This window comes from Oryctolagus cuniculus, chromosome 2 (assembly GCF_964237555.1).
Source record: "Oryctolagus cuniculus chromosome 2, mOryCun1.1, whole genome shotgun sequence".
NCBI lineage: Eukaryota > Metazoa > Chordata > Mammalia > Lagomorpha > Leporidae > Oryctolagus > Oryctolagus cuniculus.
In genome coordinates this window covers 113,569,293-113,592,249 of record NC_091433.1, presented here as the reverse complement: position 1 = coordinate 113,592,249, position 22,957 = coordinate 113,569,293, and the positions used below count along the sequence as shown (strand labels likewise).

General features: G+C 50.1%; 1 protein-coding gene across 1 annotated transcript in view; it reads right to left on the bottom strand.

Moving 5' to 3' along the window:
* TTL (tubulin tyrosine ligase) overlaps nucleotides 1-20,262 on the bottom strand; it is a 35,077-nt gene extending 14,815 nt beyond the window's left edge. Inside the window, exons 1-4 of the mRNA XM_008254086.4 lie at nucleotides 19,967-20,262; nucleotides 17,447-17,525; nucleotides 6,789-7,021; nucleotides 576-711 (exon numbers count right to left, since the gene is read on the bottom strand). Coding sequence (XP_008252308.3) covers nucleotides 576-711; nucleotides 6,789-7,021; nucleotides 17,447-17,525; nucleotides 19,967-20,123 — 605 coding nt within the window. The 5' untranslated portion in view covers nucleotides 20,124-20,262. The remainder of the gene's footprint in view (nucleotides 1-575; nucleotides 712-6,788; nucleotides 7,022-17,446; nucleotides 17,526-19,966) is intronic.
* Between the last annotated feature and the right edge of the window lie 2,695 nt (nucleotides 20,263-22,957).

The window sequence follows — 22,957 nt, the reverse complement described above, 5'->3', positions numbered from 1 at the left end:
TTCCTTCCATTGGTTCACCCCCCCAAATGGCCGCTATGGCTGGTGTGCTGCGCCAATCCGAAACCAGGAGCCAGGTGCTTCCTCCTGATCTCCCATGCGGGTGCAGGGCCCAAGCACTTGGGCCATCCTCCACTGCCCTCCCTGGCCACAGCAGAGAGCTGGACTGGAAGAGGAGCAACCGGGACAGAATCCGGCGCCCTAACCAGGACTAGAACCCAGGGTGCTGGAGCCGCAGGTGGAGGATTAGCCTAGTGAGCTGCGGCACCGGCCTCACAGCTTCTTTCATATGCAAGCCCCATGCATTTATACTCTTCTGTTTGCACCCAGAGTCATTTTCATAGAGAGAATATTGTTAAAAAGGAAAACTATAGTTTTAGTAAGATTTTCTAGAAAGAAAAAAAATATTGAAAGAAAAATAGACCATTCGGTGCAGAAGCTCTGTTCCACTCAGCTGCACTCCGTGCCAGCATTAAACACGGCAAACACTTGCTCATTCTCCATGCGTGCATCCTTACCATACACCACTGCCTGCTTTTTCAGAACAGAAACCAAAACTACGGATGCTGGCGCATTACCGAATGTCAAACTTGCGGTGGCCTGGTTCCAGAAGCAGAGGGCGCTCAAGGTATTTCTGGATCACGTGCACTTGGCCTTGGTTGTCTATGAAATCCAGAAGTTCCGAGGCCTCGGAGGAAATGAGGATGCCTTCACCTAACACACCAAAAGCAACTCAATGGCTTTTAGAACATTCAAAATTTGCAACCATCACTACAATCTAGAACATTCTAATCACCTCCCCTGCAAGGCTCTGTGCCCATTAGCCGTCACTCCCCATTTCCTCCTTACCTCAGCACCTGACAACCACTCATCTATTTCTCTGTCTCCATAGATTTTTCCTCTTGCGGACATTTCATATAAATGGACTCATATAGGAAGGAGCCTTTCGTATCTGGCTAATTTTACTTAACACGAAGCTTTTGAAGCTTTTGAAGTTTATCCGTGGTGTAGCATGTATCACTACTTAATTCCTTTGTATGGCTACATACTGTTTCAATGTATGACCAAACCACATTTTGTTGATTCATTCACTCATCAACTGATGAACATTTGTGTTGTTTTTACTGTTCTTTGGCTCTTATTAATAACACTGCTATAAAGATCTACACATAAGCTTTTGTGTGGAAATATGTTTTCAATTCCTTGGGAATATGCCTAGGAGTGGAATAGCTAGATTATGCTATAGTTCTATGTGTAGCTTTCTGAGAAATCACCAACCTGTTTTCCATTGTGCACAATCTTACATCCCACCAGTAACTCCAATTTCTTCACATCCTTGTACAGCCTTGTTATCATCTGTCTTCTTGATTACAGCCATCCTAATGGGCAGGACGTGGTATCTCATTGTGTTTTTGGTTTGCATTTCCCAGGGACTCACCATGTTGCACCTGTCCCATGTGCTCACTGGCTATTTGGGTATATTCTTTAGGGAAATGTCTATTCAGATTCTTATCTGTTTCTTGATGGAATTATTTGTCTTTTTTATTACTGAGTTATAACAGTTTTTGAAAAAATTTCAGGATACAGGTCCCTCATCTGACACGATTTGCAAGCATCTTCTCCAATTCTGAACAGTTCCACTATTGCATGGGTAAATCCCATGGTCCTTTGAAAGCTACACTTCCCTCCCCAATAACCACTGATCTGCCCTCCATTTCTATAATTCTGTCATTTCAAAACATAAACAGAATTATATAATATGTGATCTTTTAGGATTAGCTCTTTCCACCATGCATAATTCCCTAGAGATTCATCCAAATTACTGTGTGTATCACTGTCTGATTTCTTTTTACTTGTGAATAGAATTCAATGGTTTTAGTTCACAACACTTTATTCAATCATCCGCTCATTCTGCTAGCAGAATATAACAGCCAGTTTCTCTAGGTCCTTGCCAGTAGTTGCTGTTGTTGCCGTTGCTTATTTTAGCCATTTCAATAGGAGCAGCAGTGTGTTGTGGTTTTCCTTTGCATTTTCTTAATGGTTAATGATATGGAAAATCTCACATATTTGCTTTCCATCTCTGCAACTTCTATAAAGAAATGTATTTTTACACCTTTTGCTCATTTTCTAGTTGGATTGTGTGTCTATTGTTGTTTACTGTTAAGTTTTAAAAGTTGTCTTGGAACTTTTCTATGAAATACATGAAATCTATTCTCTTTATATTAATAAAAATTTTTAAAGTTGTTTATTCTAGATCTGAATCCTCTATTTATATTACATATATGGTTTGGAAATCCCATCTCAGTCTAAAGCTTTTCAGTCTCTTAATGGGATTTTTTTTTCATAGAGCAAAAGTTTTATTCTGACGTAGTTCAACTTACTAATTTTTACTTTTATGGATTTTACACTGGGATCAAGTTTAAGAATCTTTTGCCTCACTCTTAATCTGTCCTCCCACCCCAATATTTAGTTTCATGTTTAAGTCCATAATCTGCTTTGAGTTACTGCAGGAGGTGTGAGGTTTACACTGATGTTCCTGTTTCTGTTTTGCATATGGTGCAAAACACCTTATAGAGCACAAGCACATTTGTCAGAAAAATGTATCCTTCCTCTACTGAATGGCCTTTGTACCCTTGTAAAAAATTGGGTGGGCATGCATATTTGGGTCTATTTTTGCACACTCCTATCTCTTCTACTGGCTTATTTCTATTTCTATCCTTCCATGAACACAACATATTACACACAAAGCTATATCGCGTGCCTTAATACCAGGCAGATGATTATTTCCACGCTGTCCTTTTTCAAAACTGCTAAGCCTCTGCCTTTCCACAGGAATTTTAGAAGAAGGCTCACATGTGCACAAAAGCCTTCCTGAGACTTTGATAGGAATTAAGTTACTATAATTGAGTCCTACAACCTGTGAATATAGTATATGTCTTTCCTTTTTTTAAAAAAAAAGATTTATTCTATTTATTTGAAAGGCAGAGTTACAGAAAGGCAGAGGAGAGACAGAGAGATAGAGAAGATTTCCATCCGCTGGTTCAGTCCCCAAATGGATGCAACAGCTGGAGCTGCGCCGATCCAAAGCCAGAAGCCAGAAGCTTCATTCAGGTCTCCCCGATGGGTGCAGGGGTCCAAACACCTGGGCCATCTTCCATTGCTTTCCCAGGCCATAGAAGAGAGCTGGACTGGAAATGGCGTAACCGGGACTCAAACCGGTGCCCATATGGGATACTGTTGTCATGGCTTTACCTGCCCCATCACAGCATGGACTCCTTAAATTCTTACATTACTTTCTTGTTTACATATAGGAAAAGCCTGTTTCAAACACAGTGAACTCTTTAGTGTCCTTTTTTCATTTTATATTCTCAATATTTTCACTATTTCCAAATTAATTTCACAATTATGTTAGTGTCTGAAAAACTCCCAGCATGGGGCTGGAGCTGTGGCATGGCAGGCTAAGCTGTCACTTGGGACACCAGCATCCCATCATCAGGGCACTGGTTCAAGTCCCAGCTGCTCTGCTTCCAATCCTTGCCAATGTACCTGGGAAGGCAGCAGAAGACAACCCAAGTGCTTGTGGGAGATGAGTTCCTGGCTTCTGATTTCAGCCTGGCTCAGACCTGGCCATTGCGGCCATTTGGGGAGAGAAGCAGTGGGTAGAAAATCATTCAATCAATCAACCAACCAATCAGTCTCTCTCTGTGTCACTATATGACTTTCAAATAAATAAATAAATGTTTAAAATAACCCCACCATATGGATGGCACAAAGTTACACATTGATTTACTGACTTGCTAGGCTATGAGGAGGATTTGCTGTAGCTCACTCATGTTTCTTTGTCAGTATTTATTCAGAGCATGTTTCAGGAATGAGATTACTTGTTCAAACAATCCATACTTTTTATGGCTCTTGCTCTCTGTCTTCCTATTGCTTTTGCACAGGGCTATGAACTGTCATTAAAGGTGTTTGTTTTCTGATAAGTGTAAAATGATACTTAAAAGCCAAATTTATTTTGTTAGATTTGGACACTAGAATAGCTTGTTTCTGTGTGTTAACATCATTTATATGTCTATATTCTCATGAACTAAACATGCAGAAAGGATGAAGGAATTCTGAGATTTTTAAGAAGCTTCAAGGTCATGGTCATTTTTACCACTGCTGTTCCCATTTGGAAACAGGTGTATCACTAACTATCCTTAGGACTAAATTGTGGGGCCATGAGAGCAAGAGATCAAATCTATCTTATTTGCTCTTGTAATTCCAAACATTCACCCATTCACCCAACACTGAACCTCTGTGGGGTGCCACGTGCTGCGTGGCACGGATGGGACGTGGTCTACCACGCCTGCCGGCTTTCACAGGCTCTGGGGAATGGCCACGGACAGGAGGCCACACAGGGAGACATGCTCCAGGCAAGAGGTGAAGGTAGCTCAGGTCAGACATGGGCGGTGGAACTGCTGAACAGGGGCGTGATCCCGACCCAACCATCCCAAGCATGGGGTAGGCACTAAGCTGCTTGTCTAACAGGATAAAAGTCTTCCATTTATTCTGTTGGTTTCATTTCATACTTCCCAAACAATTATCCACCACTTACCTCCACTCCTAAAGTGAAAATTCTCCAGCATTTTCTTCTCTCTGTGTCTCTCCCTGCTACTGGGCCTCCCGCTAAGACTTGGCTTGGGGAGAACCCAGGGACCACACACGTGTCCTCACAAAGCCCTTTCTGACCCCAAGCCCAAATCCTCAGGAAAACTCTGGAATACCATGGATGCCTATTTCCTCTTCCACTCCCCCTCTGCAGTTAGGACCAAAGCGGGGGACAGGAATGGAGAAGAGGTCACAAGAGGTAAAGAGGAGGCACCTGGCTCACGGCCGGAGCCCAGCTCTCCCATCCCAGGAGACCCAGACGATGCCCTCCTATCATATGGGTGGTGGCTAAGGAGATGAGGCCCACCGGACCCCAGGACAGAAACGAGTACCTGGTCTCCAAGGCAACAGAAGAGGAAGTAAGTCCCGATGGAATGATTTTCAATGAGCAAATGATGGTCATTAGAGAGAGAGGCTGTTCATATGCTCACTACGTTGGGAACTACTGGTTTTAAGCCCGAGTTACTACTATAACCTCACCCCTTCTACGCACTCATCTAACACACGTTTACTGAGTGCCTACAAGGAGGGTACAAAGATGAACGAAATAGAAATTTTCAAAAAGTCTGTGATGACATGAGCTTATGAGACAGAGAAACAAATAGTAACACAGAGCTAGGAAGGGGTTAGTACAAGGTGGGAAAAACAGCAGAGGAAAGGGACAAACGCAATGGACCTGGGGGTGAGGAAAGCCGTTTCTGACGAGGCAAGAGCTGAGCTGAGATACACAGAAAATAATCCATGTAAGTGCATTCCAGGTACTTAGCTTCAGAGCACTTGAGGGCCACGGCAGACTTCGTGTGTACCCAGTGCAGTGAGCAAGGCCGGAAGGAGACGAGAGCAGACAGGTGAGCAAACGTGTAACGGTGTAGACTACCGCCAGGAACCTGGAGTTGATTCTAACTGCGTCAGGAAGCCAGCTGGTTGGTCTTGAGCAGTCACACTAACATATCTGTTTTTAAAGCACCACTCTATCTGGGAAGAGGGCAGCCAGCTGTGAGCAGATGGTGTCGTTACACCACACAGAGTGGTGGCTTTAATTTAGAGTGACAGCAATAGAAACGGCAAGAGAAAGCCCAACTCAGAATATATTCTGACAGCAGAGCTAGCAAGACTTGCTAATGCATTAGGTCAAGACTGCAAAGCAAAGAGCAGCCAAGGATGAATTGCAGATGCTGGGCTTCAGCAACCCGGCAAACGGTGGGATCTTACACTAAGTGAGGAGACTGGAAGAGGGGCAGGCCGGGCACAGTGGGGCAAGCGAGGAGTCCGGCATCCGACACATTAAGTTGAAATGCCTCTTAGAGATGGTGAGGGTGCCAGTGAAGACAGAGCTTAAAGGGACAGACCTGGACCAGAGGTGAACATTCAGAACACATCCGTGCATAGACAGATATTTAAAACCATATAAACAGGCCGGTGCCGCGGCTCAATAGGCTAATCCTACGCCTGTGGTGCCGTCACCCCAGGTTCTAGTACCGGTTGGGGTGCCGGGTACTAGTCCCAGTTGCTCCTCTTCCAGTCCAGCTCTCTGCTGTGGCCTGGGAGGGCAGTGGAGGATGGCCCAAGTGCTTGGGCCCTGCACCCGCATGGGAGACCAGGAGGAAGCACCTGGCTCCTGGCTTCGGATCAGCACAGCGCAGTGGCCGTAGAGGCCATTTGGGGGGTGAACCAATGAGAGAAAGATGTGGTCTCTACTCTCGATGATTCAGATTAGAACAGTCATTCCCTAACAGAAATTATTAAAATCTTATGCAATGCAGGTGGGAGTTGTGGCACAACAGGTTAGGTTGCCACTTGGGATGTGCACATCCCATATCAGAGGGCCAGTCTGAGCCCTGGTTACTCTGCTTCCGATCCAGCTTCCTGCTCATGCACCCTGGCAAGACAGCAGATGATGGCTGAAGTGCTTGGGCCCCTGCCACCCACCTGGGAGACGCTTTGGTTTGGTCCCAGCAAACCCTGGCTGTGGCAGGCATTTGGGGGTGAACCAGCAGATGGAAGATCCCTCCCTTTCTGCACTCTACCTTTCAAGTAGATGATTATAAACAAATAAATATTTTTTAAAAATAGAATTCACCATTGAACAAAGCATGACGGGAACCAACAGGGAACAAGAGGGATCAGCAATAGGGACTCACCCTTGGCACCAGCTGATGACTTTGCGATCCAAACATTGCCCTCCCCTTCCTCTTTCTTTCTGTTGTAAGAAGCCAGGAAGAATTCTCTTTCATCTGTCCTTGTGTTGTGGACCGGCGGCTGGATGCCATTCTGTGCTGGAGCAACCGGAGTCTTGAGAGTGGTTGGGTAAATCACATAGGACTCAGGGAACCAGGTGCAGGACTCGGCCAGCTCCGGGCTTGTCTTGATCAGCCTGGCAGGTGACAGAGGGTCAGTCTCCCTTCTTAGTGCACTGTCGCTGGATGTAGAAAGGACACTACTTTCCCGCAGAGCTTTTCAAGGAGGCAAGGCATGGCCTGGTCTCCTCACCGCCCTTCTCCCTGTCCTTGGCCTCCCCGCTCAGATATGAAAACACACTGCTGGGCAGCACACGGCTGTTACATGCAGTGTTAAAGGCATCTCCTGGCTCATTCAAAAAGCTTAACAACCAGAACGTCAGCTCCTTTTTAAAATGCATTTCTAAAGAAACTCCAATGATGTAATCCTGAGCTGACATCTTTTCAACAGAGATGCTGTGGATGAAGCAGATTCACACTAAAAAATGAAGTGGGAAATGGAGGCAAATATTTAGAAGAGCAGCAAACACACTATCTTAGCTCATATCTGGGAAGAAAAAAGGTGACTTGGAAATCAATGATCTAAAGACGTTTTGTAGTTCTTTATTGCTTGCCTCTAGCTCAGCCTGGCTTCAGTGAGAGAATAAAGGAGGAAGGTTTTTAATGGGATATAGGACACCGGCAGTCATAATGAAATAGATCTCCAGCTCCCAAAATAACATAACACCGCCGACGATAAAGTCAGACACCGAGCAAGGCACTTTCAACACATAAGGGCTTCCCGTTGCATCTGTTCTCTGCTCTGCCCCAGAACAGGAGGCACTGGCATCGCATTTCACTAACTGGGAGAGCTGGGCCACACAGAAGTAAATGCCCCACGATCACACAGGGAGTGAACGACAGCCGGGATGCAATCCCTAAACTCCCAAATCCCAACTCCAAATCCACCCTTACTCCCCAGAACTCACAGCCACCCAGGGACACGTATGGGACTCCCCTGGGTGGTACGCTGTCTTTCTGGTTAGAACAGGACTGCTCATGCTGAGCCTGTGCTAAGATTCAGCTATAAAACCCAGACTGGGGAGCAGGCCTTCAGCTAGCGGTTAGACATCTGCCTTCCATCTCCGGGCACCTGAGTTTGATTTCCAGCTCTGCCTCCTGATTCCAGCTTCCTCCCTGTGCAGTCCTGGGAGGCAGCAGGTGATGACTCAAGTATTTGGATTCCTGCCACCCATGTGGGAGACCTGGAATAAGTTGCCCCTCCCAGCTTTGCCCTGGCTCAGCCCCAGCCATGTGGGAAGTGAACCAGCAGATGGGAGCTCTTTTTCCCTCTTCCTCTGTCTTTCCCTTCCTCCCTTCCTCCCTTCCTCCCTTCTTCCCTTCCTCCCTCCCTCCCTCTCCCCTCCCCCTTCCCCTCCCCCTCTCCCTCTCTCTCCAATAAACACAATTTTAAGAAAGGAAGTTTGGGGCTGGTGCTGTGATGCAGCGGGTTAAAGCCCTGGCCTGAAGCACCAGCATCCCATGTGGGCAATGGTTCTAGTCCTGGCTGCTCCTCTTCCGATCCAGCTCTCTGCTGTGGCCTGGGAAGGCAGTAGAAGATGGCCCAAGTCCTTGGGCCCCTGCACCCACATGAGAGACCTGGAAGAAGCTCTTGGCTCCTGGCTTCAGATCGGCTCAGCTATGGCCGTTGCAGCCATTTGGGGAGTGAATCAGTGGCTGGAAGACCTCTCTTTCTCTCTGTCTCTACCTCTCTCTGTAACTCTTTCAAATAAATAAAAATAAATCTTTTTTTTTAAAAGAAGCTGTACCCAAAAATACTCCTAGTCTGTGAGAAAATGGTAGATACAATGAAAAATTTAAAACTATTAATTAGTAAATAAATTTGTTTTAAAGCTAAAGGCAACAGAATTTGAAAGTTATCTAAATGCAAAGGAACAAAAATAAATAAATCTCTAAAGCAATGAATGTTCATATCTGTATCTGCATTGTCTCCTGAGGTGGCCACTGGTCACATGTGGCTGCTAAGCACTGGAAATGTGGCTGGTGTAACTTGGGAACTCAATTTTAAATTTTATTTAATCCTAATTTAAAACTAATCAGCACTGAGGCTGGCACTGAGGTGTAGCGAGTAAAGCCACAGCCTGAGATGCCAGCATCCCATATGAACACCAGTTTGTGTCCCGGCTGCTCCACTTCTGATCCAGTTCTCTGATAATGACCTGGGAAAAGCAGTGAAAAATGGTCCAAGTGTCTGGGCCCCTGCCACCCAGACACCCATGTGCCAGACCTGGGAAGAAGCTCCTGGCTCCTGACTCTAGCCATTATGACCATCTGGGGGAGTGAACTAGCAGAGGTAATCTATCTCTCTCTCTCTCTCTCTCTCTTTCTGTAACCCTGACTTTCAAATAAATATATATAAATCTTTTTTTTTTTTTTTTTTTTTTTTGACAGGCAGAGTAGACAGTGAGAGAGAGAGACAGGGAGAAAGGTCTTCCTTTACCATTGGTTCATCCTCCAATGGCCGCTGCAGCCAGTGTGCTGCAGCAGGCGCACCGCGCTGATCCAAAGCCAGGAGCCAGGTGCTTTTCCTAGTCTCTCATGTGGGTGCAGGGCCCAAGCACTTGGGCCATCCTCCACTGCCTTCCCGGGCCACAGCAGAGAGCTGGCCTGGAAGAGGGGCAACCGGGACAGAATCCGGCGCCCCGACCGGGACTAGAACCCGGTGTGCCGGCGCCGCAGGCAGAAGATTAGCCTATTGTGCCGCGGCGCTGGCCTATATATAAATCTTTAAAAACACCTGATGCATTATGAAATATGTTTCTCTTTAGCACAACTTTCCTGATGTGGTGAGCTGACACTTCACTGTTGTATTGCTGTGTCCCTTTCTGGCATCACACACAGACACATCGTTGTCCTACTCAGGGACAACAGACTGATTCAAGTTCAAGTGAGTTTTTTTTCTGTGCACTGATGAAACCTTATGATGCGTGTACTACTCAGCACGAGTTACAGCACCAGCTATGTAAATCATAACTGGTAACTAAAGTGAAATAAAATTCTGTGCTTTTCTAGCTCAAACACTAAGGACTGGGGACAGGCTTTGGGTAAGACACCACTTGGGGGGCCTGCATCCCATACTACAGTGCCTAGGGTCAAGCCCAGTCCTACTCCCAGTTCTAGCATCCTGCTAATGCACACCCTGGGGGACAGCAGGTGATAGCTCAGGTAGTTGACTCTTCGTGGGAGACTCAGACTGAGTTCCTGACTCTTGCCTTCAGCCTGGTCCAACTCTGGTTGTTGTAGGCACTTGGGGAGTGACCCAGCAAATGGGAGATCTCTCATTATCTCCACACCCAATAAATTTTAAGAAAGTTTTTAGAAGTATGAACAAATTCTTGGTACTTTTTAAAAGATTTATTTATTTGAAAGTCAGTTACACAGAGAGAGAGAGAGACCCATCTTCTATCCAGTGGTTCATTCCCTAGATGGCTGCAACAGCTAGGGCTGGAACAGGCCAAAGCCAGGAGCCTGAAGCTTCTACATGGGTGCAGGATCCCAAGCACTTGCGGCATCTTCTGCTGCTTCCCCAGGCCATTAGCAGGGAGAGAGCTGGCTCAGAGTGGAGCAGCCGGGACTTGAATCGGCACCCCTATGGGATGCTAGCATCACAGGCAGCAGCTTAATCCACACTACACCACAACACCAGCTCCCTAAACAAATTTAAACCAAAGGCAGACTACTAATGTGGAATTGAATAGACACAGAAATTAGAACGATAACCAGGGCACCAAAGCCAAAAAAAGAACTGAAAGAAATTAAGTCACAGACTCACAGGGAATGGCAACTGCACGTGCTGGGGCAGAGTGAAATAAAAAGGAGCAGGGAGTAGCTTATCGTGTAAAGGAGACGTTCTCATAAGTGCTTTCCTCTCAACAGTGAAAACACAATCAATGAAACTAGTGGCTAGGGCCAGACGGTTCAGTGGGGATGCCATTCGGGAGGCCTGCATCCCATATCAAGTGCCTGGGTTCAAATCCTGGCTCTGCTCCCGATTCCAGCTTCTCGCTAATGTGCACCCTAGGAGGCAGCAGGTGATGGCTCAAGTAGTTGGATCCCTGCTACTCACAGAGAAGACCTGGATTGAGTATGGCTACTGCCTGGCTCACCCCTGATTGTTACAGGCATCTGGGGAGGGAACCAGCAGTTGGGAGATATGTGTCTGTGTGTGTCTGTGTGTGTGTGTCTTTCTGTCTTTCAAAATAAAATAAATAAATAGGGGTGTGCATTTGGCATTTGGAGCAGCAGTTAGTCGCTGCATGAGATGCCCTCATCCCATACTGAAGTGCCTGGTTTTAAGTCCCAGCTCCACATCTGATCCAGCTTCTTGCCAGTGTGCAGTCTGGGAGGCAGCAGGTGATGGCTTAAGTACTCGGGTCCCTGCCACCCACCTGGAAGAGCCAGATTGAGTTCCAGGCTCCTGGCCTTGGCCTGGGTCAGCCCTGCTTGTTGTGGGCATTTGGGAAGTACACTAGCAGATGGAAGATAACACTCTCTCTTTCAAAGTAAACAAATGTTTTAAAAATTAATAAAAGAATTTAGTGACTGATATCACGAATATCCACCAAAATTTTTTAACATGATCTGAGCTTATAAACTTTGGTCTACTATAAAATGACTTGGATTTTTGCATGCATACCAAAGAACTATTTTATTTTTATTATTATTATTTTTTTTTTTGAAAGGCAGAGTGGATAGTGAGAGAGAGAGAGGCAGAGAGAAAGGTCTTCCTTTTCCGTTGGTTCATCCCACAACGGCTGCTGCAGCCGGCGCACTGCGGCCGGCGCGCTGCGGCCGGCGCGCCGCGGCCATCGCACCGCGCTGATTCAAAGCCACGAGCCAGGTGCTTCCTCCTGGCCTCCCATGGGGTGCAGGGCCCAAGCACTTGGGCCATCCTCCACTGTACTCCCGGGGCACAGCAGAGAGCTGGACTGGAAAAGGAGCAACTGGGACAGAATCCGGCACCCCAAATGGGACTAGAACCCAGGGTGCTGGCGCCGCAGGTGGAGGATTAGCTTACTGAGCTGCAGCGCCAGCCCAAAAGAACTATTTTAGAAGGAAATATGGTGAAAGAAACTATTCAAGGAAAAAACTTAAAAGAAATGTTACAAAAGGTAAACAATCCTCAGTTAAGCCACAGCTGCCCACAGTCTACAAAGCCCTTCTAACCAACCATATTAAAGATGAACTCAAGATTAAAAGTTTCTCTTTAGCTTAAGACGAGTGTGTGACATTAGAGATGATGCCCAGCTGATACTTTCGGCAGACTTGGCCTCAGAACTTCCACATGCAGGAAAACAGATTGTCAAATTGCAGCACCCAAAACTTCAACCTCATGGTGTAGATATTTTTGAATCCTTCACATCTGTCAACGATTTCCACCCACATGTGAAAAATTACTTCAACTTTTTAAAAAGATTTATTTATTTGAAAAGCAGAGGAACAGAGAGAAAGAGGGAGGGAGGGAGAGGGAGGGAGGGAGAGAGAGAATCTTCCAACCACTGGTTTATACTCCCCAAATGGCTGCAACCACTGGGGCCTGACTCTAGGAGCCCAGAACTCCATCCAGGTCTCCCACACAAGCGGCAGGGGCCAAGCTCTTGGGTCATTATCCACTGCCTTTCCAGGCGCATCAGCAGGGAGCCAGACTGGAAGCAGAGTAGCTGAACTGGAACCAGTGCTCTGATATGGGATGCTGGCTTCACAAGCGACGCCGTACCCCACTGTGCCACAGCTGGCCACTACCTTCTGTCTTGATTGGCAGCTAGGCTGTATCAAATATGGATTTGCTAGGATTTTAGATTGCTTTTTCCTCCCTTACTTCATCTTTCTTTATGATACATATTGGAAACACTTGTTTCACTGTGCTGTGTGATACATGTTGGAAATATCTGTACTCAGTTTCCTGAAGCCAACTCTGTAAGGCATCCTGGCTACAGCTGTTGAACTGGTACAGTATGTAGCACCTGCAAATGTTACAATGATTTGCCAGTTGGAATTGTTGAAAGAAACAGAAGACAATGAATGTAATGATACTGAGTTCTCTGTCAATATTCACTGAGGGAATTGTACAAAGATTTACTGTACTGCGAACTCTAATTCAGATTTTTTTGAATAAAGAGAATGCTTGCCAAACGATTGTTTTTACTCAATAAATATTTCACTCAATAAGCAAAGATAAAAAATGGCAGTGTTATTTGCATTAATTTACCTCTCTCTCTGCACTGCATATGAACCAGCTACATTTAAAACTCCAAGAGAGGTGGGGAGGTGGGCACTTGGCCTGGTGGTTAAGATGCTCATGTCCCATATCTGAGTGGCTGGATTTAATTCCCAGCTCCAGCTCCAGCTCCCAGCTTCCTGCTAAGGCAGACCCTCGGAGGGAGCAGTGATAACTCAACTAGTTGGGTTCCTGCTACTCACATGAGAGACCTGGATTTAGTTCCAGGCTCCTGGCTTCAGCCTTGGCCCAGCTCCAGCCATTCAGGCAGCTGGAGACTGAACCAATAGATGGGATCTCTGTCTCTCACAAATAAAATTTTTTTAAAGATTTTATTTACTTGAAAGAGTTACAGAGAGGCAGAGGCAGAGAGAGAGAAATCTTCCATTTACTGGTTTACTCCCCAAATGGCTACATCGGCCAGAGTGGAGTCGATCCAAAGCCAGGAGCCAGGAGCTTCTTCTGGGTCTCCCACATGGGTGCAGGGGCCCAAGGATTTAGGCCATCTTCCACTGCTTTCCCAGGCCATAGCAAGGAGCTGGCTCAGAAATGGAGCAGCCAGGACTCGAACTGGCACCCAGAGGGGATGTAGGCACTGCACACGGTGGTCTTAACCTGCTACACCACAGTGCTGACCCCACAAATACAATTTTTAAAAGATTTATTTATTTGAAAAAGTTACAGGGGCTGGCGCTGTGGCCCAGTGGGTTAAAGCCCCAGCCTGCAGCATCAGCATCCCATATGGGCACCGGTTTGAGTCCCGGCTGCTCCTCTTCCGAGCCAGCTCTCTGCTACGGCCTGGGAAAGCAGTGGAAGATGGCCCAGGTCCTTGGGCCCCTGAACCTGCGTGGGAGACCCAGAAGAAGCTCCTGGCTCCTGGCTTCGGATCAGCTCAGCTCTGGCCATTACGGCTATCTGGGGCATGAACCAGCAGGATGGAAGACCTCTCTCTGGCTCTACCTCTCTCTGTTACTGTGTCTTTCAAAGAGATAAAATAATTTGGAAGGAAGGAAGGAAGGGAGGGAGGGAGGGAGGGAGGGAGGGAGGAAGGGAGGGAGGGTGGGTTAGAGAGTGAGGGTAAGGGAGAGCCTCCATCTACTGGTTCATTCCCCAGGTGGCCACAACAGCCAGAACTCAGCCTGGCCAAAGCCAGGAGCCAGGAGACCGTGGTCTTATGGCCTCAATGGATTTCTGAACCTCTCTGAGTGGCAGCTGGAAGGAGTGGGCTGAGGGCCCAGCACAGAACCCTCCTGAGGCCCGGGAGGCCTTATGAGGATGCCTGGTCACACAGCTCCCGTGTCCCATCCACCCCTCTCTGCGCTGCCACCGTGTCCTACATTCCTGATGTTCTGGAGCCCTTCCACACCACCCAAATCATGGGGAAGAGGCAAAGAGACCGGGGAAGCATCCTCTCCCGGAGTCAGTGTGGTCCTCTGCAGGGCACCTGAGAGAAGGAAGAAGCGCATGAGGATGGTGTCACACTTCTGAGGTTGCCATGACAGGGCATGTCACACGTCACTGAGGGACAGGAAGCAGGTACTGCGGCCACTGCCCATCCCCACTGTGCAAACGGGGACACTGGGATTCCGGGCGGTGCCACCCAAGGTCACATACATGTGCTGGAACCTGCTCATGACTCCAGCCTTGTACTCACTCCGCCTCACTATAGCTGCCAAATACACGAAATATGTAGAACATTATTTTTCACAGCATCCCATCTTCTGCTTCCCACTTACCAAAGCAAAATTCTACCTTTAGTGAGAAAAGTCCTAAGGAGATGGACTGAACAAAATTCATAAAAATTTCTAAAAGAAATCTGAATAAACAATCCTGTCCTGCTTCTACTGTAACAGCCTTCTGTACTGCAGATCTATGAATAGGTAATAAGAAAACTGCAGGGGCTGGTACTGTGGCACAGTAGACTGAGCCTCTCTGCCTGTGGCACTGTCATTTCATACAGGTGATGGTTCGAGTCCTGGGTGCTCCTCTTCCAATCTAGCTCTCTGCTATGGCCTGGAAAAGCAGTGGAAGATGGCCCAAGTGCCTGGGTTCCTGCACCTGTGTGGGAAACCTGGAAGAAGCTCCTGGCTCCTGGCTTCGGATCAGCGCAGCTCTGGCTGTTGCAGCCATTTGGGGAGTGACCCAGCGGATGGAAGACCTTTTTAAAACTCTGTCTCTCCCTCTCTCTGTCTGTGACTCTAACTCTCGAATAAATAAATCAAATCTTTAAAAAGAAAATAGAAGACTGTAGGCCCTGCTCTCCTTTAGGAGTAGCTGGTAGATCTTGAGAACCCATCCTACAGAGGCCTGAGTGCCCACGTTTCCAGGGCTAGTGAGTTTGAACACAAAGCTGGTAACTGTCTATGAACACTCAACCTACTAAGTATCCAGACCCCGAAAAGAAATATTAGTGAGAAGAGTGTTTTGCACCGTGTCTTTCCTAACTACCTGTTCAGCTACCTACACACACTGACTAACTCTCTGAGAAAGAATCCTGAAGACCTCATGCAGCCCTGCGCTCTCCTGCCATGCGGGCGTCTCCCTATCAAAATGGCAACAGTAACAGCAAGGACAACCACCTTAATGGGAAGCACCAGGAAGAGGAACTAAGAGCCAGGCATGATTCCAAGCTTCTATATACATTAACTCAGTTACCACGCACAACAACCCTGAGGTAGTTACCATTTTTAAAAAATTCATGTGTCGGCCGGTGCCGCGGCTCACTAGGCTAATCCTCCACCTTGCGGCGCCGGCACACCGGGTTCTAGTCCCGGTCGGGGTGCCGGATTCTGTCCCGGTTGCCCCTCTTCCAGGCCAGCTCTCTGCTGTGGCCAGGGAGTGCAGTGGAGGATGGCCCAGGTGCTTGGGCCCTGCACCCCATGGGAGACCAGGAAAAGCACCTGGCTCCTGGCTCCTGCCATCGGATCAGCGTGGTGCGCCGGCCGCAGCGCGCCGGCCGCAGCGGCCATTGGAGGGTGAACCAACAGCAAAGGAAGACCTTTCTCTCTGTCTCTCTCTCACTGTCCACTCTGCCTGTCAAAAAATAAAAAATAAATAAATAAATAAATAAAAATAAAAAAAATTCATGTGTCTATTTGAGAGCCGGAGAAAAGAGGTAGAAGGGAGAGGGGAGAAAGAGGCAGAGAGAGGGAAGAGGGAGAGAGTAAGTAGCAGGGGAGGGAGGGGGAGAGGGAGAGATCTCCTATCCATTGATTCACTCCCCAAATGTCTGCGGCAGCTGGGGCTGGGCCAGCTGGGGCTGGGCCAGCGTGAAGCCAGGAGCCTGTAACTCCATCAGGGTCTCCCATGTGGGTGGCAGGCATGCAAATATTTGAGCTATTATCTGCTGCCTTCCAGGGTGCCTATTACCAGGAAGCCGGAATCATGAACAGAGCCAGAACTTGAATCCAGGCCCTCCCATGCGGCATGCAGGCACGTTAACTAGCGTCATAAGCACTAGGTGAAATGCCCACCCTAAAGCAGTTACTCCTATGTCCTCATTGTATGGAGAAGACAAGGAAGGCAGAGACTCCAACACGCATTCACGTAGCAGCCCACTGTGCCAGATACACTCTACTGCATCACCATGTTTGCTCCTCACAACAAGGGAGGTACTGAAGCTTAGAGAGGGAAGATTTGCCAAGCTAACAAGAGGAGCTGGGGTTCAAAACCGTTGACTTTGGATGTCAGTCACCGTGCCATACTGCCGCCTTCTCCCTTACAATATAACTCCCGTGATGTCAGCCATATTCCAAGGGCACAGGGATGGGTGTGGATTAGATCTAACCCGGTGGGTTAGATCCTCTTACACCTGCCCAGACATCCTTTCTGGGGGGCCAGCCTCTGTCCAGAAAAGCCTTCAAAGCTACATCCTCCATCTCTCCCCTGGGCCAGCGGCTGGTGGACTCAGGAGCACAGAAGCCCGGGCCTTTTGCGGCTCCGCAGCTCTGTGGGCGAGACTTCCACTGAAACCACCTCTTGGCTTGGCCCCTGCCACACCCTGCTCCCCTTGCTTCCTGAGGGGTTTCTCTGGAGAGCCCTCCCCCAAGGAATCACTTACACAAAAAGTCCTGAGTCAGCCTCTGCCTCCAGAGAGCCGCCCCCTAAGAGACCCGCCCCCCGAGGGATTCCAGCACTTTGCAGGCAACATCTGAGATTGCAATCGCGGAGCTTAGAGGAAGCTTCTTCGGAACTGAAATGTGCCGGCTATTTCAGGAAAAGAATCTCGCCCTTGAATTCCCCGGGCTTGCAAACACAGAAGACATGAGCATTAATGGACACTTACTTCACTAAAGACGCCTTTCGGCACAGCTTGTCGGCCCCTCTGTAGTAATTCACCAGCTGCGCCAGCCCGGGCTCGTGACCTTGGGAGGAAAGAGGAGGTTCAGAAGGGTGCAGGGGCAGATGGGGGAACGGGAGCAGTGTCAGCACCAACACGCAGAACACAGCAGTCACGCCACGCCCGGCTTCGCTGTCTTTTCTTGCAGGGCTGCTGGCTCGCAATGGGACACTTACTTATTATTTATTTCTCTCAGTTGGCCACGGCAACGCTGTCCCTTCCCATAGTGGACATGTTAACAGCAGCGTGGTGTGGCTGCCTAAGACCGTGGCAAACTTTGCTTCTTGTTAGGGTGAAGGGCATGGCGGGTGCTTCCCACCTCACCTCTCCCCGATCCTCACCACACCTCTCTCCTGGGTCCACACCCGCAGGTCTGATTTTCCCATACAGCGAGGCACACTATTTCACATCCCCAGTGTGCCAGTAAGGAAGGTGGCACAGCCAGCACACTGGACAGCGTCAGGGTGGAGAGGCCAGGCCTCTCAAATCAGAAGCCCTGGGAGCTTTCCTCTGGGCATCCGGCCCACGGGAAGCTCATTTTCAACAGCTCTTATTACAGCTGCCCTTCCCTACAACATTAAAGCAGGAAGGATGCAAGTAACTTCTACTTGAAATAAAAAGTTCCGAATCCTAACAAAATGTATTGCATTTCCAGTAACATCAACGTAAGAGCAAACCAAGGGCTTTGAATCAAAGGTGAGAGTAATTCACCCAAGAATGGCACACCATCAGATCCACAGCTTCAGGCATCAACAGACCTCACCAGCTCCCTGGGCCTGAGACACCTGACTCACACCTCAACCACAGACCTTATGCCCGTGGGACTAGCATTCCTGAGCCTTCACCTTGCTCCATAAGCCCTTGAGTGTCACGGTGCCTCTAAGAAAATGACCATCATCCCTAATAGTGGCATGCAGCCATTTTGGTTGCGGGTGGGTTGTTTTCTTTCCCACCAAAACCAAATCTCGGCCGATCAGCTGCTGCACCTGCGGCACCTGCTTAGGCTCAGGTGCTCCCCCTGGTGCTCCAGCGCCACAGCAGTGCCAACCATCCCTGCTCACGCTCAGGAAGCCCTTTTCATTTGCTGGTGTTGGGATTCCACTGGCGCCTTCACAGATGAAAGTCAGCCAGTCAGGAAGAGAGGCAGGCGACCCGACGAGGAAATCACTATTACCCACCACAAGCAGTTTCTCCTCTTCTTCCTGTAGGATGGGCATTCTCTACTAAGGGCTTCCAGAGGAGACCACTTATCACAGGGAATCTCCTGGCACATTCCCTGTGTTCGAAGATTCCTGGGCGTGACAGCCAGCCCTTCTGTGGGGCCTCCATCCTGCACGATAAACCTGTACAACAAAGCTGACCCCACTACTAGTCCAGGGAAGAGAATGCAATGAGGTTACCATCCACACCCTTCGCTCCTCACGCTGGCACAGCTAGACCGGCCAGCTCAGCAGTGGCCAGTCCTTGCAAATGCCTGCCACCAGCCAGACCACACCCACATCCAGACCCATCTCCTGCCAGGGACACCAAGCACCACTCTCTGGGTGGCCCTCCAAGGCACAGAGGTTCTTCCTCCCTCTCTGTTCTCCCATTGAGTGTCCTTGCAATGCAGTGGGCCCCCTCTCCAGGGGCATTCTGGCCAAGAATATGGCTGCTCAGGGAGAGGCCAGCCTGCCCAGATGACAGGGCACGCTCAGGTGCAGAGATGGGATCTGAACCCCTGTGCACAACTTGTGGATTACGTCATTGAGAAGGAGCCGCCGGTCTCCCCTTCCTCCGGTAGGGGGTGTGCGGTGGTGGTGCCAAACACGCTCCCACCTCGCGAACCAGGGCGAGTCCCGCGGACACACGGGGGCGGGGAGGGCGAACCCCAGCTGGTGCCGAACCGCTACCCAGGGCACCACTGTCAGAGGAAGGGAACGTCCTAAACTAGACGCCCCTCCCCTCCGCCCTGCCCTGGGCTGGGTGCCTTCTGGAGCTCCTAATTTTGGAATCCAGGTCTTTTCCAAATCCCCTGGCCGTTCATTTGAGCCTTTGGAGGCGGGGGCGGTACAGAATCCACCCACAGCTCTCCATGGGCGCCCGCACCTGCAGGGCAGAACCTCGAGCGCGGGACACCCATGGAAGGACCCGGGCCGTCTGCCGAGCTCCGCCACCGCGTGGCCCCCAGACCTGCCCGGTTCGGGGGCTTGGACCCGGGCACCTGGGACGCGCGAAGCGCCCCGGGCTGCGGGGGCGGGTCATTGTCCCCGGGTGTCCCCTCCGCCTCCAAATCCGACTTAGGAGGAGAAAAGACACTACAAAAAGGTGGACTTGGGTCGTCCCAGGACCATTTTCTGTGTGCCCCAGGAGGGACGGAGGGGAAGACCCACGGCCTTTAACACAAAAGCGCCCGCTGCGGCCGGCGTGGGCGGAGCGGCCAGGCGGCCCGGGGCGCGGGGAGGCGGGGAAGGGCGCGCGGCTCACCCAGTCTCCCGAAGGGCAGCCGGTTCCTCTCTCCCAACATCAGGTTAAAGCGAGGGTTGTCTCGCCGCAGGCGCTTCCAGTGGCCGGTGGCGAGCAGCAACCGGGAGACCTCGGCGTAGACGCTGCTGTTCTCATCGCGCACCACGAAGGTGTACATGGCGGAGGCCTCGCCCGCGCCGGGGCCAGGCAGCCCCGCAGCAGCGCAGGGACTAGCCGGCCGAGGCGGCTGCTCAGCTCGGACCCCGCCGGCGCCCGCGCCCCGCGCTCGGGCCGCGCCTCCTGGCCCGGGCGCCGCCCCCGGCCCGCCTGCGCGCCGCGCCCGCTCCGCCTCTGGCCCGTGATTCCCCGCGCGCTCCGCGTCCTCGGCCTGCGTCTACACGGGCAGCGGAGGGGTGCGGCGGAGCGGCGGCGGGCGCGGCTGCAGCCGCAGCTCTCAGAATCCGCAGTGGAGAGGGAGAGGGAGACGAGGCGGCCCCGGAGGCCCGGCCCCCGGCTAGGGGGTGGTGCTGGCGGATGCGCCCTTTCTGGGGGGCGCGCCCTGGGGTCTCCCTCTCCGTGCCAAGGACGTTTTCTGGCCAGAAGCTCGGAGTTTTATTTAAGGCCCTGCGTTGTGTCCCGGGAAGAGGCGCTTCCCGCCCCGTCTGCTGCACGCAGACAGCCCGGAGCTCCCGGAGGCGGTCGGTTTGCTTTGGGTCGAAGGCTCGCTCCTTTCACCCGGGGAGACCTCGTGGGTGGCTCGGGCTGCGGGCTCCCGGGGATCCCCAGGCTCCCGTGCCCGTTTCGTCCTTGCCCGGTGTTAGGCCGCTGGCTTCCCCTTCCTGGGACTCGGCTTGCCCTGCTGATGAGTGGCGGTGGAACTGTTCTGAGAGTCCCGATTTCCTTTTAGGAAACCATTTTTGGTGCATTGAGGGGACCGGAAGCGGACAATGACTGTCGGGTTCCCAGCAAATTTCCAACACTTCCTCACAGAGTATCAACCCTGCGCCTCGCGTCTATTTTTCTCTTCCCTAGACAGCTGGGCCGCCTCCCCATCCTTGTGCTCCCCAGGCTCCCGCCATCTACAGAGCATCTTGCAAAAGCTGCCCCGCTTCGCCCCTCTGTGCCCACGTGGAGCGGGCACTCACCCGCCTTGCACACGTGCCTGCACCTGTAGGCGTCCAGGAGCTGAGGGGAGCTTGCTCAGAGTTGGGGGCCGGCCCGGAAGGGCGGGGCTCTCACACTCCCACCCAGCAGCTGTCTACGAGGGTCAGAGCCGGTCCGCGGGTGGTCCTGCCTTCCTCCTGCTGCAGTGGGTTTGCCCGTGGAGCTGTGTCCCAGGCCGCATTCCCGTGAATCTGCAGGATGGAGCTCCGTTTGTGCATAGCTTGCTCGTCCATGCACCTTCTGTTACGCGCTACCCCACTCACTCCTCTCCAGAGACCAGGGTCGCCTCCCGGGTCCCTGTCCCGGGACCGCCCTTTGGGGAACTCTGCCATCGGCTGCGGCCCACACTCACTGCCGGTCCCTTCTCCACGGCCCTGGCTCCATTGGGAACACCAGCGACCACTGAACTTCCAAATCAGCAGTTACTTTTCTCCTTTTTCTCACTTATCTTTTACAGTAAACACCATTTTTGTTCTCTTTTTTACAGCACTTCTTATCCTGTAGATAAGAGTAGAATTCTTATCTAATAATAGAATAATAATAATAATAATATAAGTATTATTACTTAATAATAGAATTCATGTTTCTTCTGGGAACCCATGTTTGTGGCCCTGGTGGCATTAACACCCTCCATTAAAGGTCCAGGAAAATGAGTGTCCTGGCTTGGTTCAACAGGACCACTCCATCCCTTTTAGCATAGTGAGTAGCAAAACACAGGAAAATGATCAGAACAATCTGATTCTGGGATTCTTCAACCAGAGCTACAGAGAAAAACTGTTTAAAAAATTGGGATTGGCCAGTGCGGTGGCTCACTAGGCTAATCCTCTGCCTGCGGCGCCAGCACCCGGGGTTCTGGTTCCACTTGGGGCACCGGATTCTGTCCCGGTTGCTCCTCTTCCAGTCCAGCTCTCTGCTGTGGCCCGGGAGGGCAGTAGAGGATGGCCCAAGTGCTTGGGCCCCTGCACCCATGTGGGAGACCTGGAAGAGGCTCCTGGCTTCTGGCTTCGGATCCATTCAGCTCTGACCGTTGTGGTCATTTGGGGAGTGAACCAATGGATGTAACACCTCTCTCTCTCTCTGGCTCTACCTCTCTCTGTAACTCTGCCTTTCAAATAAGTAAAATAAAACAAAATAAAAAGATTTATTTATTTGAAAGGCAGAGCAACAGAAAAGAAGAGAGAGACTTTTTCCATCCACTGGTTCACTCCCCTAAATGGTCACAACAGCCAGGGCTGGGCCAGGCTGAAGCCAGGAGCTTGGAAATCTGGGTCTCCCATGTGGGTGGCAGAAGCCCAAGTGCCATCCTCTCTGTTGCCTTCCCAGGCCCATTGCAGGGAGCTGGATTGGAAGCAGAGCAGCAGAGACTCAAACTGGCACTCCCATATGGTCTTAACCCACTGTGCCACACAGCTATTTGAATATGTTCTTGCCAGTATCCGTGAGTGAGTGATGTCATCCCATCACTCACTGCTCTGCGTGGAAGTGCCTCTCCCTTCTTCTGGAGGCAAGCCATACAACCAGTAACAATAGCAGAACAAAAAGATGTAAGGACTTTACCAAAGCCAGCCCTACACTTGGTCATAAAGCAAACCTCAATAACTTTTGTAAGATTGAAACAATTCTAAGCACTTTCTCTGACAACAGTGGAATGAAGCTGCTTGGAAATTAATATATTTATAAATAACCCATGAGTCAGTGAAGTAGTCAAAACAGAATGAGAAAATATAGCATAACTGAATAACCATGGAGATAGGACATATCAAAACCAGCAGGGTGCAGTTAATACAGTGCTTATGGAATTTTACAGCCTAAAGTACAGAGAGAAAGAAGATTGAAAATCACCTATCC